The sequence below is a fragment of the Triticum aestivum genome, chromosome 3B, assembly GCF_018294505.1.
Source record: "Triticum aestivum cultivar Chinese Spring chromosome 3B, IWGSC CS RefSeq v2.1, whole genome shotgun sequence".
Lineage (NCBI taxonomy): Eukaryota > Viridiplantae > Streptophyta > Magnoliopsida > Poales > Poaceae > Triticum > Triticum aestivum.
In genome coordinates, this window is record NC_057801.1 from 484,882,040 (window position 1) to 484,902,631 (window position 20,592).

At 45.9% G+C, this 20,592-nt stretch overlaps 1 protein-coding gene across 1 annotated transcript; it reads right to left on the reverse strand.

The window, feature by feature from the left end:
- Window positions 1–5,669: 5,669 nt before the first annotated feature.
- Window positions 5,670–7,209, reverse strand: LOC123070504 (AP2/ERF and B3 domain-containing protein Os01g0693400). Its single transcript, XM_044493744.1, has one exon. The coding sequence runs from the start codon at window positions 7,101–7,103 to the stop codon at window positions 5,952–5,954; it is 1,152 nt and encodes a 383-aa protein (XP_044349679.1). The 5' UTR covers window positions 7,104–7,209; the 3' UTR covers window positions 5,670–5,951.
- Window positions 7,210–20,592: the final 13,383 nt, after the last annotated feature.

The following is a 20,592-nucleotide window of genomic DNA, read 5'->3' on the forward strand; positions in this document are numbered from 1 at the left end:
CGCCCGCCGCCTCGCCGGCCGTCTCGCCGGCCGCCTCGCCAGCCCCGGTGGCCCCGTCACCCGTGCTCGCGCCGGCATTCACTGCCCGAGTCTCCGGTACTCGCGTGACGAGTACGTCCTCGCCGCGTCTGCCGTGGAGCCGTCACCCATTCCTGCGTCCGCCCGCGCCGCCCTCCGTGATCCTCACTGGCTTGCGGTGATGCAGGAAGAGTTCGACGCTCTCCAACGGAACCGCACCTGGACCCTGGTTCCCCGGCCTCCTCGCGCCAACGTCATCACCGGCAAGTGGGTCTTTCGCCATAAGACCCGCTCAGACGGTTCACTTGAGCGCTACAAGGCTCGCTGGGTGGTCCGCGGTTTCCGCCAGTGCGCTGGAGTTGATTTCACGGAGACGTTCGCCCCGGTTGTCAAACCGGGCACGATCCGCACTGTCCTCCAGCTCGCCGTCTCTCGCGGCTGGCCTGTTCACCAGATGGATGTCTCCAACGCCTTTCTCCACGGCCATCTTGAGGAGCAGGTGTTTTGTGAGCAACCCACCGGCTTCGTCGACGCTTCATTTCCCGGCCATGTGTGCCTGCTGTCGCGCTCTCTCTATGGGCTCAAGCAGGCCCCCCGCGCCTGGTACCAGCGGATCGCCGGGTTTCTTCAGACACTGGGCTTCAGCGTCACTCGCTCGGACGCCTCACTGTTTGTCTATCGCCACGGTGACACGACTGCATATTTGCTGCTTTACGTTGACGACATCATCCTGACAGCCTCCTCCGCAGCCGTTCTCCAGCAGATTACTCTCCGGCTGCGTGACGAGTTTGCTATCAAGGACCTAGGTGCTCTACATTATTTCCTTGGCATTGAGGTCGTTCGGAGTCCGGACGGTTTATTTCTTCATCAGCAGAAGTATGCCCATGAGCTTCTTGAGCGCGCTGGCATGCTCAACTGCCATCCTGTTGCTACTCCTGTTGACACGAAGGCCAAGGTTTCTGCTCTCGAGGGTTCGCCTGCGTCGGATGCTCCATTCTACCGGTCTATTGTCGGCGCTCTACAGTACTTGACACTCACCCGCCCGGATCTTCAGTATGCTGTTCAGCAGGTGTGTCTCCACATGCACGCCCCTCGTGACTCTCACTGGACTCTCGTGAAGCGGATCCTTCGCTACATCCACGGCACGATGTCCCTTGGGTTGACACTCACGGCGTCCACTTCTCTGGAGATGGTGGCTTACTCCGACGCAGACTGGGCCGGCTGTCCGGATACTCGTCGGTCCACCTCTGGCTACTGCGTCTACCTCGGTCCTTCTCTCGTCTCGTGGTCGTCCAAGCGACAACCCACGGTTTCGCGCTCTAGTGCGGAGGCTGAGTACCGAGCTGTGGCCAACGCTGTCGCCGAGTGCACCTGGCTTCGACAGTTACTTCAGGAGCTACATCACGATGTCTCCCAGGCTACGGTTGTCTACTGCGACAATGTCTCTGCGGTGTACCTCTCCGCCAACCCCGTTCATCATCGCCGGACTAAACACATCGAGCTGGACATTCACTTTGTGCGCGAGCAGGTGGCTCTTGGACGCATGCGGGTTCTCCATGTGCCGACCGCTCAGCAGTTCGCTGATGTGATGACGAAGGGACTGCCGACTTCCACCTTTGAGGAGTTCCGTTCCAGTCTCTGCGTCACTGGCGCCGCTTCGACTGCGGGGGGTGTTGAGTATATTGTGTACGTGTATATGTGTGTGTAGGGCCCACCTCCTGTTTCTTTGTATAGTTGAGGTTGTGGCCCACCTCTGTACTTATATATACGTGCCTGGTGCACCGATCAATACATCGCGATTGCACAGCCCATAACCTGTCTCTCTACAGGCCAGTTGCTGACTCGGTGGATCGCTCACCTTTTTTTTTTTGTGTGTGTATCGCCTCGCCTCACCAGTCACCATGCTTCCATCGTTTCTTGCATGCCAATGCGTTCTTTTCCAAAGAAAAAAAAATCTGTATACTCTACCAGCAGTACTTATTGTGATGCTCCGTTTGCTGGTACCGACGACTGTACTATACCACAGATTTGGACGCACGACAGCTGCGTGAAAGAGCTGCGCGTACCGACTGGACTGCAGAGAAGCAAATGCTGCTTCAACTGGCTGATCTCTTATTCCGGGGGAAATAAATATAGTCAGAAATTCCTCGGCCTGTAGAGCACTCCAGCCTATACGATGGCGGATACAGTGAAAACTACTGTGAAGAAGGCTGTCCGTAGGTGACGGGTCGCATGCCATAGCCTACCATTCCTCAAGATTCCACCCGCGACCAGCCGTTGGCTTCCCTTCCTTCGGCCGGTCAAAGCCAGCGGAACGATCTGTTGGGTCTGTCACAATAAGCTAGCATCTCGCGTGACAGACCACACCAAGATCCGTCCGTATGGTGTCTAGGAGCTGCACGTCGTCTCACGCGCAGTACCTATCACAAGACGTACTATTAAAGATCGGCGCGGCGGCAAAAAATCTGCCTCGCACTGAGCTGGAGGCCGGCGGCTCGGTCACAATAAGCTACAGCCTACAGCTCTGACAAATTGACGGCAATGTGTTGCACATGTCAAGGATCACGGCTTGCATGCGCATGAATAAACAACCAACAAGTAGGCGTGCAACTGGTTGCTCTGCGTGTGCTACTATTAGTATTAGTGCCTGTTTGGTTCCAATAAGTCACCTGACTTATAAGTCAGGTGACTTAAAATCAGTGACTTATAAGTCAGGTGACTTAAAATCAGTGACTTATAAGTCATGTTTGTTTGGTTGTCATCTGACTTATAAGTCACCTGAGCACATTTTCCCATCTTGTTTTTTAATGTAAAGATGATGGGACCCACGTAAAAAGGGGTGACTTATAAGTTTTAAGTTGGGGTGGAGCAACTTATGACTTATAAGTTGGGGTGACTTATAAGTTGGGTCCGTTTGGCAAAATAAGTCAGTTTTTGCACTTTTCGACTTATAAGTTGGTGACTTATTTGAAACAAATAGGGCCTTAGCTAGCAACCACCCACCAGGCTAGGCCAGGCCACCACCTGTACGATACGTGTTGTGTTGCTATCCATCGGGCGTGATGAACAGAATGCATTTGTTACAGGGACAGTGCATTTCTTTTTGTTTTCCTCAGATTTACTAGTATTTCATCTTTTCCTACTGGCGATGGCGAGCATATATCCATCCTGAAAAAGGCAGCTCTTCTGTTGCTGATAAGTTTGTCATATCATCTACAGCAGCAGATGTCTCTAGTGTGTGCATGCATGCCGCCATGGGCGCGCTCCATCCCTGCTACATGCACCACCTCTCTTTTCTATTTTCAAACTTAGCTGACGATACATGCATGCACCTGGTGTCTGTGTGTGCGCGCTGGAGCATCTCCTGCCGTTAGCCCCGGGAGGCATAAAAATCACAGCCTGATGGCGAGCCGGCGCAAACTCGACTCGGGGGTTGGCACCCAGCCGTCGCCCCCAGACGCCGATTTCGGCCCATTATTCGGCACAATTTTATCAAAAACGGCTCGATATCTGCGTGAATCGGTCCATATTCGACGCGGTTCGGCGTGTTTCGGCGTGAATTTCCTCATATAATAGAAATCAATTAATTCATCACATAGTTCGGTATGGTTCGGCGTGTTTTTGCCTCCATAGTTCATCACAGAAAATCAATATAAATCAAATAGTTCAACAAATAGTTTAATACAAATTATATAGTTCAACAAATAAAACTCAAGTTTCATCACATGTTATTCCCGGCGTTGCCCTTGAACCTCCACAGGTGCTCCACCAGATCGTGTTGCAGTTCTTGATGCACCTGTGTGTCTCGGATCTCCTGGCACATATTGAGGTAGTCAGTCCAAGTTGCCGGTAGCTGGTGATCAACTTGGGCAAGAGGACCCTGCCTGTAATATGGTTTTGTGTCAAACACTGACTCTTTCTGCTCGCTCTCAATGATCATGTTGTGCAAGATGACACAGCAAGTCATGATCTCCCACATTTGATCTTTCGACCAGGTCTGAGCAGGGTACCGGAAAACGGCAAATCAAGATTGGAGCACACCAAATGCCCGTTCGACATCCTTCCTGCAAGCCTCCTGAACCATCGCAAAGAAGGCGTTCTTTCCTCCTCGCACAGGATTTGAGATAGTCTTCACAAATGTCAACCATCTCGGATAGATGCCATCAGCTACATAGTACCCCTTGTTGTAGTGCCGCCCATTAACCTCGAAGTTCATCGGAGGAGAATGACCTTCAACAAGCTTGGCAAAGACAGGGGAGCACTGCAGGACGTTGATGTCATTGTGAGTTCCTGGCATCCCAAATAAAGAGTGCCAAATCTATAGGTCCTGTGTGGCCACTGCCTCAAGTACCAAACTGCAACCGCCTTTGGCGCCTTTGTACAACCCCTGCCAAGCAAATGGACAGTTCTTTCATTTCCAATGCATGCAGTCGATGCTTCCAAGCATCCCAGGAAATCCTCTTGCTGCATTCTGTGCTAGGATCCGAGCAGTGTCTTCCGCATTGGGTGTTGGCAAATATTGCGGTCCAAACACTGGCACCACTGCCCTGCAGAACTTATAGAAACACTCAATGATGGTGGACCCGGTCATGCGCCCATAGTCGTTGAGTGAATCACCGGGAGCTCCGTATGCAAGCATCCTCATAGCTGTCGTGCACTTCTAGATTGAGGTAAATCCAAGTGTGTCAGTGCAATCCATCTTGCACTTGAAGTAGTTGTCGAACTCCCGGATGGAATTCACAATCCTGTGGAAAAGCTTTCGGCCCATCCAATAACGGCGCCGAAATGTTTTCTCGCCATGCAATGGAGCATCGGCGAAGTAGTCCGAGTAGAGCATGCAGTAGCCTTTCAGACGATGCCGGTTCTTTGCTTTCACCCAGCCAGGCGCCGAGCCACCTTGCCGCGGCTTCTCAGTGCTCGCGAGCAGGCCGACGAGGGCGGCGAGCATCATGAGATGCTCCTGCTCCTGGACGTCGGCTTCGGCTTCCTCCTCCAGCAACGCCGCGAGCGTCTCCTCATCTTCCGAGTCCATGGCCGAGCCGGGCAAATCACCGAACACCTTGCGGACGAGGTGGGCGCAAACCCGCCGTTGTACGGGCCCTACGCGGCCGGAACGCCGAAAAAGTTGCCCGGACGACGGTGGAGAGGCTGCCTCGGCGAAACCTCTTCTTTTTTCGGCGGGAAATGGTCTATCTAGCAGTTGTGGGCAATGGACGACGTCGGGATCGACATGGTGGCGGCCGAGCGCGGGGGAAGGGGGGGGTGGTCGGAGGTAAATCTGGACGGGTGGTTTGACTTTTCGCCTGGCAGTGTGGCCCAGGTACGTTTTTCCTTTGCCGGAGCTCCCGAGCGCCGGGTTCGGCCTGCGATTGCCGGGCGCAAAAATAGGCCGAGCCGGCGGAATTCGGCGTATTGAGGATGCGATTAGGGCGTTTTTCGATGCCAGCGCGGAAAAAACACTTGGGAGGGCATGCTGGGGCCGGATGCTCTTAGCTACACAACAATCACATCACGTCTCAGGGTGCGCATATAAATATCCTAGAAGTGTATAAAAAGGCGCAAGAAATAAAGCTAGGTCAAAATGGATGCTAAATATCTAGATACTTCTACTACCAAATAGGATATGCTTCAGTTTTTGACAAGGAAACTGATGAGCTAGGCTACATTCAAAATGTTATTATATGTTTCTTCTTCTTCGTCGTCGTCGGTTGAACGATCTAAGCTAAGCTAGCCTTCTAGGGCTTCCTCAATTAGTATACATTTTCGGAAAGATAAGATTTACATCAGGGCATGCAACAACATGACAAATAAACAAACAAAGTTGATGATACCGACAAGGGACTAATTAAGCTAAGCTCTACCACCTGAATTATGCGAGCAAAAACCGCCGCCTAGCTGGAGAGAAGAGATCGATCGAGCTAATAGTTCCAACTCTACGCTAGCGCCAGCTCTATGCATTGCTTCTTGAACGCCACTTTCGGAGGCGGCGACTTCACCAAGTCTCTGGCCCTCTTGCACCCCGGCATCCCCTGCTCCGGCGACGCCGGCGCTGTCAGAAGGTCGACGCCGAAGAGTCTCACGGCCTTCTGCACAGGTGCCGACTGGTCCACGGGGTCAGCGGAGGCGGGGCTGTTGGTGTCCGGTCGCAGCTTGCAGTCAATGAAGAGCTTGGTGTCTTCGCCGGTGCTCCCGGCGGCGGAGCGGTAGAACCCGACAACGTCTCCGGCGCCAAGGCCCTTCTCCTTCACGAAGCGGCTCCAGCCCTTGGTGAGGACGTAGCTCTGGCTGCTGTTCCAGTACGAGTAGCGGAACCGCCACACCTTGCCGGCGGCGTCCTCGAAGTTCAGGAGCAGGCCCTTGCTCTCGCCGCCCGCGGCCGGGAGCTGCAGCGGGAAGTGCTTCTCGGCGTGCTGCTTCGGTATCACCAGCCTGTTCAGCTTCCCGACGTCGCTGGGCGTGACCGTCTTGTCGAACAGGTGCTCGCGCGCGGCGGCCGGGGAGGGGGTCGAGGCGTGGCCGTCGGCGCCGCGCGAGGTGGTGGGCGCGGAGAGCGCGGCCGACGCGGCGAAGGCGCGCTTGCTCTGGGCGAGCTCGTCGAAGTAGGTGTGCTTGCGCAGCATGTCGACGACCTCGGCCTTGGAGCGCGCGGCGAGGAAGCGGAGCTCGGCGGCGGCGTCGGGGTCGGCGTCCGCGAGCGGGCGGAAGTTGGTGACGGCGTCGCGGCCGCGGAAGCGCTGCGCGGCGACGTCGTAGGCGCGCGCGGCGTCGGCCTCCCCGGCGAACGTGCCGAGCCACACGCGCTGGTGCCGCTCGTAGATCTGCGCGCCCCACCGCCCGTTGGGCTGCGGCACCACGCCCTTGAACCTGGACGACGGCAGCTTCCCCGCCGCCGCACGGCCGGCGCCCGCGCCGCCAGAGTCGGCCTCGGAGCCCGGCTCGGCCGCGTCGAGCACGGCGCTGGCGCCGCTGCCCATGCGCTCGAGCGGCCCCGCCGCGGCAGCCGCGGCGGCGGCCAGCGCCTTGAGCTTGTCCGTGGAGGCGCCGCCGCTGCTGGTGTCGTCGGCGAGGCAGCTGGTGCTGTCCATTTCAGTAACGGCGCGACACTGGCAGCACTAGCTGTGGAGTATGGCTGTCTCTTCTGTTGGTAACTGATGCTATGATGGGGTATCAATTGTAGGACGCTGAGGGGAGCGCGCGCGGGGGGATATATAGGAAGGAAGGATCCCAGCGGCAGGGTGGGGTGGGTGTCGTGTATGGCATGGGTGGTACGGTGCCACTCTCTCCCCATGCCCATACCATGCTCCGCGTGGCTCAACTCATGGTTTGCTACCTGTATTTTGTTCTGCTGTTTTTAGGCTCGAATATTTTTTTCCCTGGCTTTCCGGTGAATGCAAACCATATAAAAATGCTGCTGCTGTGTTGGACTATGCATTGACGTCACCCCCGTGGGCTGAGGCTGGATCGAGACATAGATACGTGGTCAGAGCGTGGCTCGCCGATGGGCTGGTGTTGGTGTGGGTCAGTCAGCTCATGGGTTCGGTCGCTCAAGGGCCATCTATCTATCGCTAGATGATGAAGGTAGATGGATAGATATATCGTAGCATGGTCTACGGATGGAAAAGATTGTTCTTGTTGCAGATGATGTGTGCCGGCTAGCTGGCCGCCCCATGGGCGCAGCTGTTTGCCATGTCACGCCTGATACCTTCTCCTTTCTATATGGCTTTGCTTTGGAGTGTCCCTTTTTAGATGAGGTTTGTGGCGGAATTAATGTTGCTTACGCAAGTGGATTGGGCTTATGCGTGTTTTCAGATAGATAGATGGATAGATGAATGCTGTGTGCTGGCTTGTCGCAATGTGACATGGACTAGCGAGGACCCTATTTCTGGAAGTTTTTGGAGGCGGCTGGTCATTTACAACTTCACCATCCACAGGAAAATTATTAGCCCGGGAAGGGAACGGTACAAACAAGAAACTAGCCAGAAACACCCATGCAATGCATTTGTCCGTCCATACGTGACAGGGACATGATCCGGATCGACCAGACAGAAAAGTCCAGCACTTGCTCGCCAGGGAGTAGATAACACACTACACCGGTACTCTGTTGGTTTAATCATCATAGACAAAAACAGCTAGCCAGGTTACTACTAAGCCGCTGCCTCCAAGATAATGTTTTGTGCTACGCCGGTGGTTGATAAGTCGGCGCACGGCACGCAAAGCTGCTTAATAACCGGCCGGCAACTGAGTTTTCCTGGGTGCACTAGCTGTGCTTTGTCTGGACGTCGCGGAAATAACAGCGGCGATCGACAATTCTGGTCAGATCTGCTCGATATGGCGGAGCTCGTCGTGCAAGTGGGCGGGCTACGAAACAGTAGAGCAATTGCAAATTTGCAACGGCGACACTCACGGCTCGGGGAATTCCAGATGCATTACGTGACTACTTGTACAGCTGTGGCCTCTAACTAAGCCGTGTAGCGGAAGTTGAGTACGTACTAGTAGTAGTGTATACTAGACGAGAAGAAATGGAAACGGCGACGTGTATAATTGGCGTTTTTTTTTTTCAGCCGGAGACTTTCATCTCTGCGTGTTTTTCTCGGTAGACAGCTGAAACTTGAAATGCATGGCGTGCCTGTTGCCAAGTTTCGGGCAGCTAGTCACACTAGAAAATGGGAAGACTATGGGTAGAAGAAACTCACTCAGCACGCGTGCAAAGGCTCTTCTCATTGGCTGTGTGGTTGAGTTGCTCAGGTTCATCGGGTCATTGTCTTGTCTTGGAGAAAAATATCTCATGGAATGGAACGGATTTAATTACATGGAGAATAGTAGTAGTGTTGACCTGTTGGGTAAGGGTTGACTGACTTTGTTTTCCTTGTGTAGGATGTGAAGCTCCCCCACCCACGGATTTGCTTGGCTATGTGTTATGGAGAATAGTACGTACTACTTGACTGACTTTGCGTTTCCTAAAGTGGCGTTCAAGAGGGCCTGAGTGAGGTTTCAGGTGAGATTTCCATCAGTAGGAACCCTCCATTTTATCAAGAGGTGGGGCCATGGAGTAGTACTTTATCAGGTGATGTTAATCCATGAAAAGATTATCTTTGTTAAGAAATTTGAACAAGTTCTTTGTAAGAAGAGTCTTGTTATGCACAAGGATAGTGAGATTGCATAGTCTTCCTTGCGGCTTTGGCTTGCAAACGTCATCCCAAGAAATGAGGGCATGCCCTTGGTGCCTAAGATACTTGTTTAACTGATTGACCACTCAAACAAGGGAGAACGTGAAGAAAATGAGCATAGCAGAGAAAACTGTTTTGGTCATTAATACACTCCCATCATAAGAGACCAAAGTGGAACATACGATAACGTTCTCTCATTTCTTTGCATAACGGGATTAAAGTCTTTAATTCTTGGCTTCTTTATCCCCACAAAGAGCATCAGATAGGTGAATAGAAAAGATACTTGATGAAAAGTGCTAGTTATCGACCAGAGGGGGGGGGTGTGAATAGGCGATTTTTTTGAAAGTCTTCGAAAGATGCAAGATCTTCGAAGACAGACAACCAAACAACACCCATTCAATATGCATCAGAAGATAAGCTACGCTAGACATGCCATAGTCAAGTAAACAGTACAATGAAAGCGCGAAGACTAATAGAAGCTCGGTAGAGCAAATCGGAATGGGAAGACAGTATGAAGCCAAACACATGAATGTCTTCACACAATGAAGTCAAACAGATCAGGGAAGCGAGCAATGACCTCACGAAGACAAACTGAAATGTAAAGGAGGTGGGGGATAGAATCGGTTGCTTGGTGAAGACAAGGATTTGGTAGACCAGTTCCAGTTGCTGTGAAAACTGTATGTCTGGTTAGGGAGGCTGAGATTGAACTCAGAAGACCACGTCTTCACCTTATTCCTCTTGAGCTAAGGACACTTAGTCCTCGCCCAATCACTCAGGTAAGTCTTCAAGCTAGACTTCCAAACCTTCACAGACTCCGTTCACCAGCGATCCACAATGACTCTTGGATCCTCAGAACATGACGCCTAACCGACTGGAGGATACACAGTCCTCAAGCGTAATAAGTCTTCAGATCATGCAGATAGAAAGACTTCAGTGATGCCAACACTATTTGGGCTTTGGGTGTTTTGGGTTTTGTCCTTGCAAGGATTCACTCTCAAAGGCTTCGGAGGTGGGTTGCTCTCAAACGACAAAAGCCGTGTACTAACTCTAAGCAGCCACCAATTTATGGTGTACGGGGTGGGTGATACGCCTCCAACGTATCTATAATTTTTTATTGTTCCATGCTATTATATTATCTGTTTTGGATGTTTTATATGCATTAATATGCTATTTTATATTATCTTTGGGACTAATCTATTCACATAGAGCACAGTGCCAGTTTCTGTTTTTTCCTTGTTTTAAGTTTTACAGAAAAGGAATATGAAACGGAGTCCAAACTGAATAAAACTTTTGCGATGATTTTTTTTGAACTAGAAGACATGCGTAGGACTTGGAGATGAAGTCAAAGGAGTCCCGAGGAGGTCACAAGCCTCCAAGGCGCGCCCTAGGGGGGACGGCCCCTAGCTTGTGGGCCCCTCGGAGGTCCTCTAACCCTAATTCTTGGCCTATAAATTCCCAAATATTACCAAACGACCAGAAGCGTCCACCAAAATACTTTCCCGTGGCCGCAGGTCTCTGACCTGGTGAGATCCCATCTGGAGGCATTTTCCAGTACTCTGCCGAAGGGGGATTCGATCACGGAGGGCTTCTACATCAACCCTATTGCCCTTCCGATGAAGCGTGAGTAGTTTACCGCAGACCTACGGGTCCATAGCTAGTAGCTAGATGGCTTCCTCTCTCTCTTTGATTCTCAATACAATGTTCACTTTGATGTTCTTGGAGATCTATTCGATGTAATCTTCTTTTGCGGTGTGTTTGTCGAGATCCGATGAAGTGTGGATTTATGATCAGCTTATCTTTGAATATTATTTGAATCTTCTCTGAATTCTTATATGCATGATTTGATATCTTTGTATTTCTCTTCAAATTATTGGTTTGGTTTTGCCAACTAGATTGGTAGTTCTTGCAATGGGAGAGGTGCTTAGTTTTGGGTTCAATCTTGCGATGTCCTCACGTATTTACAAAGTAGGGGTAGCAAGGCACGTATTTGTATTGTTGCCATCAAGGGTAAAAAGATGGGATTTTCATCATATTGCTTGAGTTTATCTGTCTACGTCATGTCATCTTGCTTAAGGTGTTACTCCGTTCTTTTGAACTTAATACTATAGATGCATGCTGGATAGCGGTCAATATGTGGAGTAATAGTAGTAGATGCAGGCAGGAGTCGGTCTATTTAATACGAACGTGATGCCTATATTCATAATCATTTCCTTGGATATCATCATAAATTTGTGCTTTTCTATCAATTGCTCGACAGCAATTTGTTCACCCACCGTATTATTTTCTTTCTAGAGAGAAGCCTCTAGTGAAACCTATGACCCCCGGGTCTATTCTCCTTCATATATTTTCAGATCTATATACCAGAAATACCAAAAATATCTCGCCGAGTTTTATTTACTTTTATTTACTTTTACGTTTTAGTAATCTTTTATGTCTATCTCTATCATATCTCACCTTTGCAAGTGACCGTGAAGGATTGACAACCCCTTTATCGCATTGGGTGCAAGTGTTTGATTATTTGTGTAGGTGCATATATTGGGGACTTGTGTGTTTCTCCTACTGTATTGATACCTTGGTTCTTAACTGAGGGAAATACTTATCTCTACTTTGCTGCATCGCCCTTTCCTCTTCAAGGGAAAAACCAACGCAAGCTCAAGAAGTAGCAGCAAGAATTTCTGGCGCCGTTGCTAGGGAGATCTACATCAAGCCTACCAAGTACCCGTCATAAACTCTCATCTCTTGCATTACATTATTTGCCATTTTCCTCTTGTTTTCCTCTCCCCCACTTCTAAAACATTTTCAGAAAAATACAAAAATATTTGCCTTTTTATTCGCCTTCTTTCCGTTTGCCTTTATGTCTTACTTGGTTTGTTTGCTCCTTTACTTGGCATAATTGTGTTTACTCAAATTCAGGAGCAAAGAGATTTATGGATCCTCATCCACTTGCTAATCTTTTAAAAGATCCAATTATGATGAACCAATTGCTAGTGAATTGAGTGCACTACATTAGCTCTATGAGGTTTTGCTTGAAATTCGTGAATCTGAAAATTGTGATGAAGTGTTGAAAGAAGAAAATTATAAAATGATTCACGATAGTGCCTTGAATGAAAAGCATGATTGTAATGATGTTATTATAAATCCCATTAATGTCAATTGTGTTAATGATATGCAAAACCATATGCTTGGGGATGCTAATTTGCTATGTCCACTACTTGTTGCAATGATCATGATTGGGGTGATTCTTCTTATGATATTGAAAATTTATTTAAGCCCCATGATGAATATGAGATTGATAATAATGTTTGCATTAATATTGAAAGTGTGTTTGAAAGAGTGTCAACATTAGATCCCACATATTTGGAGAATGTTCAATCTTATGAAATTTTTGATAAAAGTGGGATTCGAAAAGTCATGACTTTAGTTAATGTTAATCCCACTATTTTGGAAGAGTGTCAACTTCGCATGCATGTGGATCGTGTTGAGAATATGTTATGTCATAGCTGTAGTTGAATTTGCTTATTATACTACATGTAATTATTATGAGAGAGGAAAATATAGTAGTAGAAATTTTCATGTTACTAAATTACCTCTCTTAATGTTGAGATTGCTATCGTCTCTTTCTTCTTCCTTGCATATGCTAATTTTTGCTTGCCTTGATAATTTGTTTGCTTATAAAATTCCTATGCATAGTAAGTATGTTAGACTTAGATGTGTTTGTCACATGTTCTATGATGCTCTCTTTGTGCTTCAATTCTTATCTTCTATGTGAGCACCATTGAAATTGTCAATGCCTAGCTAAAAGGCTTTAAAGAAAAGCGCTTGTTGGGAGACAACCCAATATTTTTCTTTCCTGTTTTTAATAAATTTATCATCTAACCTATAGTTAGATGTGTTTTCATGTTTTAATTTAGTGTCTGTGCCAAGTAAGACCTTTGGGATAGTTTTGGACATTGTTGATTTGATCTTGCTGAAAAACAGAAACTTTTGCGCCCAATAAAATAATTTTGAGAAATCACAGAAGCGTGATTTTGATCTGAAATTTTTACACAAGATTTATATATAAATTACCCAGGTTGGCCTATTTTTTCAGGATTGTTGGAGTTACATAAGTTTACAAAGTTTTCTGATTGCTATAGACTGTTTTGTTTTTGACAGATTCTGTTTTTCTATGTGTTGTTTGTTTATTTTGATGAATCTATGGGTAGTATCGGGGGGTATGAACCATGGAGAAGTTGGAATACAGTAGATATTACACCAATATAGATAAAGAATGAGTTCACAATAGTACCAAAAAGTGGTGATTTATTTTCTTATACTAACGGATCTCATGAGTTTCCTGTTGAGTTTTGTGTTGTGAATTTTTCAAGTTTTGGGTAAATATTTGATGGACTATGAAATAAGGAGTGGAAAGAACCTAAGCTTGGGGATGCCCAAGGCACCCCAAGGTAATATTCAAGGACAACCAAGCATCAAAGCTTGGGGATGCCCCGGAAGTCATCCCCTCTTTCGTCTTCAATCCATCGATAAATTAACTAGAGGCTATATTTTTATTCACCACATGATATGTGTTTTGCTTGGAGCGTCTTGTATGATATGAGTCTTTGCTTTTTAGTTTGCCACAATAATCCTTGCTGTACACACCTTTTGAGAGGGACACGCATGAATCATGAATTTATTAGAATACTCTATGTGCTTCACCTATATCTTTTGAGTTGGGCAGTTTTTGCTCTAGTGCTTCACTTAAAACTTTTTAGAGCATGACAGTGGCTTTATTTTATAGAAATTGTTGAACTCTCATGCTTTACTTATATTATTTTTAGAGTCTCTCTAAACAGTGTGGTAATTTTCTTAGGTTATGAATATAGTCCTAAAATGATAGGTATCCAAAGGAGATAAATAAAAACTTTCATAAAGAGCATTGAATATATGAAAAGTTTGATTCCTTGCCTTTGTTTTGAGATATGAAGATGTTGATATTAGAGTTATGCTAGTAGTAAATCATGGAGTTAAATAAATAATTGCATTAAGGTTTGTGATTCCCGTAGCATGAACGTATGGTCTTCTAGTTATGTGACGAAGTTGGAGCGCAATTTATCCTTGATTGTCTATCTTTGTGTGAAGGTTGGGGGCATGCGATGGTTAACTCCTACCAACCTCTCCCCTAGGAGCATGCGTAGTAGTACTTTGCTTCGAGGGCTACTAGATTTTTTGCAATAAGTATGTGAGTTCTTTATGACTAATGTTGAGTCCATGGATTATACGCACTCTCACCCTTCCAACTTTGCTAGCCACTCTAGTATCGCGCAACTTTCGTCGGTGCATTAATTCCACCTTATACCCTTTCTCAAAACAGCCATCATACCTACCTATTATGGCATTTTCATAGCCATTCCGAGATATATTGCCATGTAACTTCCACCGTTTCGTCTATTATGACACATACCATCATTGTCATATTGCTTTGCCACCATTCATATTTTTTATACATGTCACTCTTGATCATTGAACATCCCAGTACACCGTTGGAGGCATTCATATAGAGCCATATCTTTGTTCTAGTGTCGAGTTGTAATTCTTGAGTTGTAAGTAAATAAAAGTGTGATGATCATCATTATTAGAACATTGTCCCAATGTGAGGTAATAAATAAAAGAGGCCAAAGAGCCCAAATAAAGGAGGCCAAATAAGCCCACCAAAAAAGAGAAAAAGAGAGAAGGGACAATGTTACTATCCTTTTTCCACACTTTTTCTTCAAAGTGGCACCATGTTTTTCATGATAGAGATCTCCTATTTTGTCACTTGCATATACTACTAGTGGGATTTTTTCATTACAGAACTTGGCTTGTATATTCCAACAATGGGCTTCCTCAAATGCCCTAGGTCTTCATGAGCAAGCAAGTTGATGCACACCCACTAGTTTTCTTTTGAGCTTTCATACACTTACAACTGTAGTGCATTCGTTACATGGCAATCCCTACTCACTCACATTGATATCAATTCATGGACATCTCCATAGTCCATTAATTTACCTAGTTGTGTGAGGCTTTCTCCCTTAATTTGTCTACTGCGACTTTCTATTCCACCCATAGTGCTATATCAATGGCTCACACTCATGTATTGTGTGAAGAGTTGAAAAAGCTGAAGCGCGTTAAAAAGTATGAAAAAATTGCTTGGTTGACACCGGGGTGGGCATGATTTATACTTTGTGTTGAGAAGAGGGAGCATAACAAGACTATATCATTTTGTAGGGATAACTTTCTTTAGCCATGTTATTTTTGAAGCTTAATGATTTTGCTTTCTAGTATGATTGAAGTATTATTGTTTTTATGTCAATGAACTTTTGTTTTGAATCATACGGATCTGAATATTCATGCCAAATAAAAGAGACTACATTGCTAAATATGTTGGGTAGCATTCCACATCAAAAAATTGGTTTTTATCACTTACCTACTCGAGGACGAGCAGGAATTAAGCTTGGGGATGCTTGATACGACTCGGCCGTATCTATAATTTTTTATTGTTCCATGCTATTATATTATCTATTTTGGATGTTTTGTATGCATTAATATGCTATTTATATTATTTTTGGGACTAACTTATTAAGCTAGAGCCTAGTGCCAGTTTTTGTTTTTTCCTTGTTTTTGAGTTTTACACAAAAGGAACATCAAACGGAGTCCAAATGGAATAAAACTTTCGCGATGATTTTTCTTGGACCAGAAGACACACGTAGGACTTGGAGATGAAGTTAGAGGAGTCCCGAGGAGGTGACAAGCCTCCAGGGCGTGCCCTAGGGGGGCGCCCCTGGCTTGTAGGCACCTCGAAGGTCCTCTAACCCTAATTCTTGGCCTATAAATTCCCAAAGATTTCCAAACGATGAGAAGTGTCCGCCAAAATACTTTTCCGCCGCCGCAGGTATCTGACCTCGTGAGATCCCATTTGGAGGCCTTTTTGGGTCCTCTGCCTGAGGGGGATTCGATCATGGAGGGCTTCTACATCAACCTTATTGCCCTTCCGATGAAGCTTGAGTAGTTTACCATAGACCTACGGGTCCATAGCTAGTAGCTAGATTGCTTCTTCTCTCTCTTTGATTCTCAATACAATGTTCGCCTCGATGTTCTTGGAGATCTATCCGATGTAATCTTCTTTTGCGGTGTGTTTGTCATGATCCGATGAATTGCGGATTTATGATCATCTTATCTATGAATATTATTTGAATCTTCTCTGAATTCTTATATGCATGATTTGATATCTTTGTATTTATCTTCAAATTATTGGTTTGGTTTGGCCAACTAGATTGGTAGTTCTTGCAATGGGAGAGGTGCTTAGTTTTGGGTTCAATCTTACGGTGTCCTCACCCAGTGACAAAGTAGGGGTAGCGAGGCACATATTTTATTGTTGCCATCAAAGGTAAAAAGATGGGGTTTTCATCATATTGCTTGAGTTTATCCCTCTACATCATGTCATCTTTCTTAAGGCGTTACTCCATTCTTTTGAACTTAATACTATAGACGTATGCTGGATAGTGGTCGATGTGTGGAGTAATAGCGGCAGATGCAGGCAGGAGTCGGTCTACTTGACACGGACATGATGCCTATATTCATAATAATTGCCTTGGATATCGTCATAACTTTGCGATTTTCTAACAGTTGCTCGACAACAATTTTTTCACCCACCATATTATTTTCTTTCAAGAGAGAAGCCTATAGTGAAACCTATGGCCCCCGGGTATAATTTCCTTCATATATTTTCAGATCTACATACCAAAAATACCAAAAATATCTCGCTGAGTTTTATTTACTTTTACATTTTAGTAATCTTTTATATCTATCTCTATCATATCTCAGCTTTGCAAGTGACCGTGAAGGGATTGACAACCCCTTTATCGCGTTGGGTTCAAGTGTTTGATGGTTTGTGTAGGTGCATATATTGGGGACTTTCGTGTTTCTCATACTGGATTGATACCTTGGTTCTTAATTGAGGGAAATACTTATCTCTAATTTGCTGCATCACCCTTTCCTCTTCATGGGAAAAACCAACGCAAGGTCAAGAAGTAGCAGTGGGCTATTTATAGCCAGGAGGCAACCCGACCTAATATGTCCGAAATGACCCTGAGTCACCAAGGAACCGACACACGTCCAATGGATGTATTTCATATACATGCGGCAACTTGACTTGGGCTACAAGCCAGGCTGACTCATCCAACTATGGATAAGATTTTCTCTCGTTGTCTTCACTCGAAGACATAGGATTTGGGTTGAGCATCACATCAGTCTTCTGACCTTGTTCACTTGGGCCCCACTTAACAGTTCGGTGGTTCCTATGACTCAAGAAATAAGAAAATGGAACTACAAAATAAAGTATGTCTTCTCACTACATAGTTTTCACGTGAATATCTTCACACGTCATTATCTTCAACGTGAATGTCTTCACGGACCACCATTGTCTTCAATGTCTTCATACATTTCTAGGGGTCATCTCTGGTAGGTAAACCAAATAAATTAGGGACTTCTACCTGTGTTATCCTGCAATTCTCACATACACCTTAGTCCCTTAGCCACATTTGTCGTCAATACTCCAAAACCAACTAGGGGTGGCACTAGATGCAGTTACAATCTCCCCCTTTTTGGTGATTGATGACAAACTGGTTGAAGTTTTCAACGGGGGTAAAATATGTGTAAGTTAAAGAATGCGATTTTTGGCTTCATGAAGTTGAAAGGGCTCCCCTTGAAGATGTGCATATAGGTAATTTGCCTTTGAATGCAAATGCACATGGTAGGTTCTGCTTTGTGGAGATATCCTTCTATTCATGAAGACAATTCATCATGCATACAAAAATGTAGTGAAGATAATGACATGCACAATGAAAAATGGACGTTTGCAGAATGACTTCATGCAGAATTTATCATCGCAGTAAGAGGTAGCGGCAAAAGTGGCAGACAACCATCAAAGTTTAAGCGTCACAACTCAAAACCAATAGTTCAAGAACGAGAGTTGTAAAACTTAACAAAAATAGGCACCCGACCCATACAGACCCGCTTGAAGACTATCAACTCATAAGCTTCTCCCCCTTTTGTCAGGAATGACCAAAAACGAGTGAAGACATAGTGTCTAAGCGTTCCCATGAGATGTTGGTGAAGATGTCGTGGCAACTGGGTCGATGTTGGAGTTGGGTGGTGCAGAAGGGCCTGTTGCAGAATCGTGATGCAGTGAAGCCATGGCTCGTGAAGTTGCGTCATCCTCCTCATCGATGATTCGAGCAACAACAGTTGGAGCCGAAGATGAGTACTCAGAATCTTCAATAGAAGGTGTTGGACGCCACTTTGAATATTTAGGTGGCTTGGAGTCAAACTTGAAGCTTTCGGTGAAGTCATCTGCCTGGAGATCATCTTCAGAACATAGCAGAGTGAGGCTCTTCCAAGCACACCAACAGACTTCATGAGCAACAAATGAGTTCTTGGTGGCGAGGTTGCGTTTGCGATTGACATCCACAAGAAGACTTTGCATCTAATGCTTCATCCAATCATGATGCCTATCTTGCTTCTGATGAAGGGAACTAGAAGTTCTCGATCATTTAGCACACGAGCACGCTTCTGAGGCCTTTGAGCTACTGTGCTGGCTGTGGCATCTGTGCTGGCACAATGTGGCAGCCTGAGCTAACGGGCAAGAGGACCAACAGCAGTAGGTGGATTTGGCACATGGATGCCTTCAAGTTGTTGTGTGAAGCTTTGGAAGGCAGCATTGTCTCCATGAATAGGTTCCTTGGCAGGCTCGGGATATATGGCTTCATGGGACATATCCACTTCAGGCAGAAAGACAACATGGTTGCACGCTGAAGCTTCATAATTGATGGTGAAGTGAAGTGCTATCTCTTGAGCTTGCGTTGTTTTTTCCCTTGAAGAGGAAAGGGTGATGCAACAAAGTAGCGTAAGTATTTCCCTCAGTTTTGAGAACGAAGGTATCATTCCAGTAGGAGACAACGCACTAGTCACCGAATACCTGCACAAACAATCAACAACTTGCACCCAACGCGATAAAGGGGTTGTCAATCTCTTCACGGTCACTTGCAAAAGTGAGATCTGATAGAGATAGATAAACGATAAAGTAAATATTTTTGGTATTTTTGGTTTATAGATCGGGAAGTAAAAGATTGCAAAATAGTATATCAGAAACTAGTAAGATGTAAAAGAGATTCAATATAATGGAAAAGAGACCCGGTGGCCATAGGTTTCACTAGTGGCTTCTCTCAAGATAGCAAATATTATGGTGGGTGAACAAATTACTGCTGAGCAATTGATAGAAAAGCGCATAGTTTTGACAATATCTAAGGCAATGATCATGAACATAGGCATCATGTCCGTGTGAAGTAGACCGAAACGATTTTGCATCGACTACTATTACTCCACACATCAACCGACTCCTGCCTGCTTCTAGAGTATTAAGTTCATAAAGAACAGAGTAACACATTAAGTAAGATGACATGATGTAGAGGAATTAACTCAAGCAATATGATGAAAACCCTATCTTTTTATCCTCGATGGCAACAATACAATGCGTGCCTTGTTGCCCCTACTGTCACTGGAAAAGGACACCGCAAGATTGAACCCAAAGCTAAGCACTTCTCCCATTGCAGAAAGATAAATCTAGTAGGCTAAACTAAACCGATAATTTGAAGAGACTTACAAAGATATCAAATCATGCATATAAGAATTCAGAGAAGAACAAAATAATATTCATAGATAATCTGATCATAAATCCACAATTCATCGGATCTCGGCAAATACACCACAAAATAATATTACATCGAATATCTCTCTCCAAGAACATCGAGGAGAACATGGTATTGAGAATCAAAGAGAGAGAAGAAGCTATCTAGCTACTAGCTATGGACCCAAAGGTTTGTGGTAAACTACTCATGCTTCATCGGAGAGGCTATGGTGTTGATGTAGAAGCCCTCCGTGATGGAATCCCCCTCCGACAGGATGACGGAAAAGGCCCCTTGATGGGATCTCATGGGTATAGAAGGTTGCGGCGGTGGAAAAGTGGTTTCATGGCTCTCATGGATGTTTTTATGGTATAAGAGTATATATAGGCGAAGGAACTAGGTTAGGGGAGCTACAAGGGGCCCACGAGGTAGGGGGCGCGCCCTCCTGCCTCGTGGCCGCCTTGTTGCATCTCCGACTTCATCTCCAAGTCTTCTGGTTTCCTTTCGATCCAAGAAAGATCATCACGAAAGTTTCATTCCGTTTGGACTCTGTTTGGTATTCGTTTTCTGCGAAACTCTAAAATAGGCAAAAAACAGAAACTGGCACTAGGCTCTCGGTTAATAGGTTCTCCCAAAAATAATATATAATAGCATATAAATGCCTATTAAACATCCAAAACAGATAATATAATAGCATGGAACAATAA

Coding starts and splice junctions, on each gene's coding strand:
- LOC123070504 (XM_044493744.1), bottom strand. CDS start 7,103: ATGGACAGCACCAGCTGCCTCGCCGACGACACCAGCAGCGGCGGCGCC.